The sequence below is a fragment of the Salmo salar genome, chromosome 04, assembly GCF_965601325.2.
Source record: "Salmo salar chromosome 04, fSalSal1, whole genome shotgun sequence".
Classification (NCBI taxonomy): Eukaryota; Metazoa; Chordata; class Actinopteri; order Salmoniformes; family Salmonidae; genus Salmo; species Salmo salar.
In genome coordinates this window covers 34014104-34021365 of record NC_138294.1, presented here as the reverse complement: position 1 = coordinate 34021365, position 7262 = coordinate 34014104, and the positions used below count along the sequence as shown (strand labels likewise).

Here is a 7262-nt window from a genome sequence, read left to right as displayed (position 1 = left end):
AATGAAAAAATGTGTACAAATTTATACAAATACCTTGTCCATAATGTAGAGGCCTCTGGGATTTTTATTGAAGAGGTAAGGGAGCCCTATAAGGTTTTAGAGAAACCAAAATTAAATGTAGATGATACATGTGATCTGCACAACATACCAACACCAATCGTACGTACCTTTGTGTGCCTTCTGGTCAGTATACCTGCAGACTCAGATCAACACAAAAGTGAGCAGTTCAGTCATCTGCACCCAATGCAGCCATAGCCTTTAACATTTTCTTACCTCTTTGTTGATTGATATCTATTGAATTGTGTCCATTTTCTGTTTTAGAAATAATTTGAAAAGGGAGGAAGTGTCAAACAACAATGCCATTTGTACAAATATGAAAATATAGATGGTATCATCATAAAAAAATATCAATTTAGATCATACAAAGGAGAAACCTCACCTTACATTGAGGAGATCTTTCAATTTTTCAGTTAAGTGCCTGCACCTGCTGTCATCGCAAATTCAAATCCACATGTTTCAGTTGGGCAGTTAGGTTCCTGCAAGAATCTCCACCAACCAAGGAGGTTCCTCGATGAACCCCACCTCCTTTGAGCCAAGAACCCTAAGGTTCTTCGAGGAACTTTTAGGATCTTGGAAGAACCCTTGTTGGACCCCTAATTTTTAGAGCATAGACTTTGCGAGTATGGTGTAATAGTAGGTTTGTCTAGTTGATTCCGTATAACAATTGTATTACGTCATTCTATTGGAGATTAACAATAGAAAAGCTGGTCTTCTGCTCTATGCTGATTGTTGTTCTCTTGTTTCAGCTCATATTGTATTAAACTCATGTATTACACCTACTGTAACCAACAGCAGAGCAGGGAAGTGAACACAGGTGGCTGGTGTGAAAGGCAAACACCCTATACATCACGCCAACAGGGTTAACTCACTTTGTGAGAATTCTAACGTGGCTAATATAGCAAAGATTGCTACACTGCCCCCTCCGAACAGGGAAGGCGCATCCCACTCTGACGCCAAAGTAGCAAACAGCTGGACAGGAAAGCAAGCCAGGTCGCTAAAGTGAAACACCCTATGCATCCCACCAGGGAATTATAACATGGCTCATATAGTGAGGATGAAGTGTTGATGTTGCCACTTTGCACCACTAGATGTCCATCTGTATCAAGTTCCTCAGTCACCCTGAAAGTAAGCAGTCAGCTAAGAAAGTTTCCTTACATCCCATTTAATATAATTCAGCAATTAGTTTTGTGCAATCTTCATTTGGTGATAGCGACAACTATTAATATGTGATAGTTTTGGTGCCTGTAAAATGGATAAAATTGATTTCTCTCAAAATGGGGTTGGTCAATACAGGTAATTTACATGGGTAAAAACGGATTCTTACAATAAGATAACTGTTTCCAAAAGGGTATGTGCCGACATGTTTAGCTAAAATGTTTAATTAGGTTGTTTACCAAAGAGACCAACATTTTTTTGATTTTGTGAGCTGTGGGTTTTTTGTCTTCAGCCACATGTTACACCCCCCCCCCCCCCCAACCTAAACTAAACCACATTGCCTACACAAGCCACAGCCAGACACACACATGCATGCATGCGCGTGCACACCCACACACACACAAACATATGCTTGCACACCCACAAACACACACCCATGGTGTGGTGAGAGACAAAAGGCTCTCTCCCAGAATAGTGCACTGTTCTGAGAATCAGTCCCCTCCCCACACACATGGAATTCCATAGGCCGATTTAGGATGAGCCAAATATGGATATCCAGGAAACAATTTATTACATGAGCTTCTAGAGGAAAGCGACTGTAGCCAGCATTTAGACAGACTGTGCTATGTTTATAGCATAAGAATTCCACTCATATCCATCATATTACTGTGTATGACTCATATTATAAGCATTGAATAATGTACTATCGACATTCAGAAAGAAAACAATACACTTAAAGTAAAATTGTCTGTCCAAAACTTTTGAGATGTGTATAATACTTTTGGTATCCTCATCTTAACAACAAGTATGAATGTATAATCCACCCTATCATCTAAACCGACTCAAAGGTACATTTTCACTCACTTACAACCAGTGCAGGCCAGTGATGGGAGAAATGAGGAGGACAGGCTCATGGCTGGAATGATGATCTATGTATGTTCAGTGTGTATTTACTGTATTTCTTTGAGGAAATGGAATAGTTTCACAGAAAGGAGACATGTTCTTATTTGACCTTCCGTCTTCCGTTCCAGGAGTGGGCACGCTTGTTTTTACAAGAAGCTGCCCACCCTATAGTTTAGCATCCTAAATTATATTGACTTAAGTCAGTGAGGGGGAGGAGGTAGAAGAAGAAAGACCGAATGGAGTAACTCTTGGAAGCACGCATGTGTTTGTGTGTGTGTGCCTACGTGTACGTGTGTGTGTGTGTGTGTGTATGTGCGTGTGTGTGCGTGTGTGTGTGTGTGTGTGTGTGTGTGTGTGTGTGTGTGTGTGTGTGTGTGTGTGTGTGTGTGTGTGTGTGTGTGTGTGTGTGTGTGTGTGTGTGTGTGTGTGCATTCAGCATCCGACACCAATACAGTGTGATGAAGCTGAGTTGGCTGGGAGGAAGTGATGCAATCATGTTAATTGGGATTTTAATCAGTATTCAATTCATACAGTAAAGTCTACATTGATTAACACAGTACAGGAATACAACTTTATATCTTTGCTACCATAAGAGCACTATAAATATTATCCGTAGAATATTACCTCACAATGATTTCCTAATATGTGATTTCTCTTAAAACACAAGGAACTTCAGGAATAAGTTGTGCAAAATATATGATCTGTTGCCAAGCTTTTACTTCTACGACAAGGAGATTTCCAGCCCGTACAGACAGTTTATGATTTATGGTAATAACAGGTGCTGCAGTGACACTCTGTGTGGTTCGTCACCGGGAAGCCATCCTTGGTGGTGACCTGAGAGAGGAGAAGGAGAGAAAGAATCAAGTGAAAGAGAGACGGTTTAATATAAAAACATTCAGGTTAATTGGAGTTGTTGTTAAATGATACGTTTAGATGTTATGTGCGTTACACTAGGAATGTCGTCAGGTCAGATGATCAAACTTTAGGTTGTAGAGAATATTAATCCCAACTACTTTATTAGTTAAATATTGTCTTACCCTTTCCCCTTCTTTTGCAACACAGCATGTGGCTTCAGAGGTGATGTTCTTGGGGACCAGCATGGTTTGCTTGGACCGTAGTGGGGTTGGATAAGCTCTGGAGAAGCAGCAGCCTGTACACTGCATGATGTTGGGGAAGATTGTGTTTGGCTTCAGTGTGCATTCCTCACAGCCCACTGGGAAGATAATGACATAAATTCATTGAGAATTTATTGAATAGTCTGATCTTAAGCTTGGTGTACTATGCATCACCAATGTGTGGCTCTCTTCCTTGTAAACACACAGTTTGGGAATAAGGCGGTAATATACCAATTTATATTCTCTCTCTCTATAATGACAACAGAACAACTCACTGCTCATTTTGTTCCCAGAACACATAAACCATCAACAAAATCAGTTATTGAAATGTAAAACTTACTGTTTGTCTTGTCACTGTTTGGATAAGAGTCTGCGATGACTAGAAGTGCGGACAGGATGAGGGATAGTCCAGTTGATTTCAACAAGCACATTTTAGTGACGGCTGGCAATATCCTGACAGCAAACATGAATAAAACCATTCAAAACCATCATATTCATCTCAGAAGTTGAAAACTCATAAACACAAAACACAGCAGTGAAACAATACATTGGAAACACAACATAGTGAATGGGAAAAGCATTACCTGCGTATGTTTATCTTAGTGGAAGCCTGGTCAGTGTTCAGTGTGTAGACCCTATTGCTCCCTCCATTAACTTTTATACCGCTGCCCATGTGCTCGACCAGGATTAGGTAAACCCCTCCAACCTTATCAGTGATATCTGTAAGGCATTGGCCACTTGGCTACCTGCTCTAATCCTTTAAATGAAAAAAGGAACTGCACACGCGGTCGAAAGTCAAAACACGCTTCCATCCTTCCATCCTGACTATGGATGGAAGCTTCTAATCCCTTAAACAGGTGGGATGTTGCTAGGTAACTGCTGTTATGTCATGCAGAAGGCAAGGCAAGGTCATTGGTTCATTAGTTTAATTTATGTTCATGGTCTTTTGCTTTGTAAATCAATACATCTAAAGACATTTTTAATACTTTGAATATCTGATTCATCTTTCCATGCTGAATTATATCCCCCCAAAATAAGTAAATATGTAAGCTACACAAAAAAGTGAAATATTTCTCATTAAATAAATGGGGTTTCTTATATAAACCATGAGGACTTGTCCCTGGCCATGCTTTATTATCATCTGGGACAGTGCTAACATGACTGCAAGCAATGAATACGGTATATGAAATAATGCTATCCTTTCAGAGAGCCAAACAGATACACTACATGGCCAATGGTATGTGGACACCTCTTCAAATGAGTGGATTTCGCTATTTCAGCCACACCTGTTGCTGACAGGTGTATAAAATTGAGCACACTTCAATGCAATCTCCATAGACAAACATTGGCAGTAGAACGGCCTTACTGAAAAGCTCAGTGACTTTCAACATGGCATCATCATAGGATGCCACCTTTCCAACAAGTCAGTTCGTCAAATTTCTGCCCTGCTAGTGCTGCCCCGGTCAAATGTAAGTTCTGTTATTGTGAAGCGGAATTGTCTAGGAGCTCACAGAACGGGACCGCCAAGTGCTGAAGTGAGTAGCGCGTAAAAATCATCTGTCATCAGTTGCAACACTCACTACCGAGTTCCAAACTGCCTCTGGACGCAACGTTAGCACAAAAACTGTTTTTTGGGAGCTTCATAAAATGGGTTTTCATGGCCGAGTGGTGTATAGCTCGCCATCATTGGACTCTGGAGCAGTGGAAATGCGTTTTCTGGAGTGATTAATCACGCTTCACCATCTGGCAATCCGACAGACGAATATGGGTTTGGCGAATGCCAGGAGAACGCTACCTGCCCCAATGCATAGCGCCAACTGTAAAGATTGATGGAGGAGGAATAATGGTTTGGGGCTGTTTTTCATGATTCCAGAGAAGGGAAATCTTAAAGCTACAGCATACAATGACATTCTAGACTATTCTGTGCTTCCAACTTTGTGGGAATAGTTTGGGGAAGGCCCTTTCCTGTTTCATCATGACAGTGCCTCCTTGTTTGTTGAAATCGATGTGGAAGAACTTGACTGGTCTGCACAGAGCCCTGACCTCAACACCTTTGGGGATGAATTGGAACACCGACTGAGAGCCAGGCCTAATTGCCCAACATCAGTGCCTGACCTCACTAATGCTCTTGTGGCTGAATGGAAACAAGTCCCCGCAGCAATGTTCCAACATCTAGTGGAAAGCTTTCCCAGAAGAGTAGAGCTTGTTATAACAACAAGGAGGACCAACTCCATATTAATGCCCATGATTTTGGAAAGAGATGTGGTGGCCATGTAGTGTATTTCCCTCAGAGATGCAGTTCAATGATATGTTTATATTCATGTAATAACATTAATGAGTCAGTGTATCCTCAATTAAATGAGAGGTATGCTAATGAATGTGTACTCTAAATTAAAGGTACACTATGCAGAAACCTGTCAGGTGGATGGATTATTTTGGCAAAGGAGAAATGCTCACTAACAGTGATGTAAACAAATGTGTGCACCAAATCTTTTATAAATACCTTTTTTGTGCGTATGGACATTTTCAGGGATTGTTTATTTTAGCTCATGAAACATGGGACCAACACTTTATACATGATAAGACACACACTCTACACACATGAGATGTTGTATTGTAAATATGTAATATGTGATAGTGGAGGAGTGGCCTGAGGGAACACACTAAATGTATTGGGTAAAGTGTTATGAAATGTAATGTCATGTAATATTTTAAACTGTATATAACTGTCTTAATGTTGCTGGACGCCAGAAAGAGTAGCTGCAGCCTTGGCAGCAGCTAATGGGGATCCTTAATAAATATAAAAACAAAATACGCATGTTGCGTTTATATTTTTGATCAGTGTAAGAACAGCTACACCACAGTATCTTTTCATCTTTCCGTTTACCTATGTTTTAAAATTTCCCGACCTTGGTTGCATTGGAGACTAGACCCAGGCAGGTGTAACTCAATATGCATGGAGGACGGCACATGAAATCTCAGAGATTTAAAGGCTTATGGTGCAACCATGTCATGAGCCATAACTGTTCTTCCATCCTGCACTCTTACTGTAATTGTATTTCTCCATTCAAAATAGTAATTGTATAGCCTACTGTAAAACCTTAAGACTAATTGCAAAGGTGTTTTATTATTGATGTTTTCATTAACAAGACGAAAGATGAAAACCATATTGTCAACTAAATGCATTCTCAACTAAAAATATGTGGTTAAACACTGATCGCCAGTCACTTTACTTTCAATGCATTTTTCTGCAAAAGGTAGGTAAACGCATGTGCAAAATAAAACATTTGCACGAACAGCGTTTGTGTGCATTTACCCTCCACTACACCACTGGTAACATTCTGTAAATTATCTATATACTCTTCTCTAATACCACTCTGGATAAAGGCAATCTACAATTTTCTAAGTACAAATGAAAACCGCTTTTATTCCCCCCAAATTGTAACATTTTCTATGGTATAGCATAGCATCTTTAATACATTGTTTACTTGCCGATTAACAATCAGTCTAGACATAGCCATCGAAAGCAGTCCTAGTGAAGCATTTGTGTGACACGGTAGCTACTGAGGTAATTGTGGTTGCTGGCTCTGTTTGTGGTACAAGGTCCAGGATGAAGATCCTGTAGTAGAAAATGAAGATGAGGCCATGGGGATGTAGAAGGCCTTGAAGGTGGAGGAGATGGTGTGGCCGATGTGGTCATGCTCTTGGAATCACGTGTGGTGTGTGTGCGTTCGGTATCCGGCACCCATACACTTTCACAAAAAGTGTGGTGAAGCTGAGTTGGCTGGGAGGAAGTGAGGCGATCATGTTAATTGAGGGTTCTGGTTAGTATATAGCCCTGTCTGTCTCCTCAACTCACCACATCCACTTAATCCCGCTCTTATTGTCTCAACATCCAGTGGGATAGTAGTGCCTGGCGTTCCAAACTACTACTGTACACAGTACACGGACCATTGGCAGAGTTGGGTTTACAGCTAAAAACATCTGATTCTGGTGGAACTGGTGAAAAGGTAAAGGACCGTGGTTGAT

At 40.7% G+C, this 7262-nt stretch overlaps 1 protein-coding gene across 1 annotated transcript; it reads right to left on the bottom strand.

Annotated features, from left to right (window-relative positions):
* Positions 1-2610: 2610 nt before the first annotated feature.
* On the bottom strand, positions 2611-3849 carry glha2 (pituitary alpha-2 glycoprotein hormone subunit precursor). The gene is made up of 4 exons (NM_001123574.1): positions 3818-3849; positions 3574-3686; positions 3156-3331; positions 2611-2952 (listed from the first exon to the last, which is right to left on the bottom strand). The coding sequence occupies exons 2-4, from the start codon at positions 3662-3664 to the stop codon at positions 2875-2877; spliced, it is 345 nt and encodes a 114-aa protein (NP_001117046.1). The 5' UTR covers positions 3665-3686; positions 3818-3849; the 3' UTR covers positions 2611-2874.
* Positions 3850-7262: the final 3413 nt, after the last annotated feature.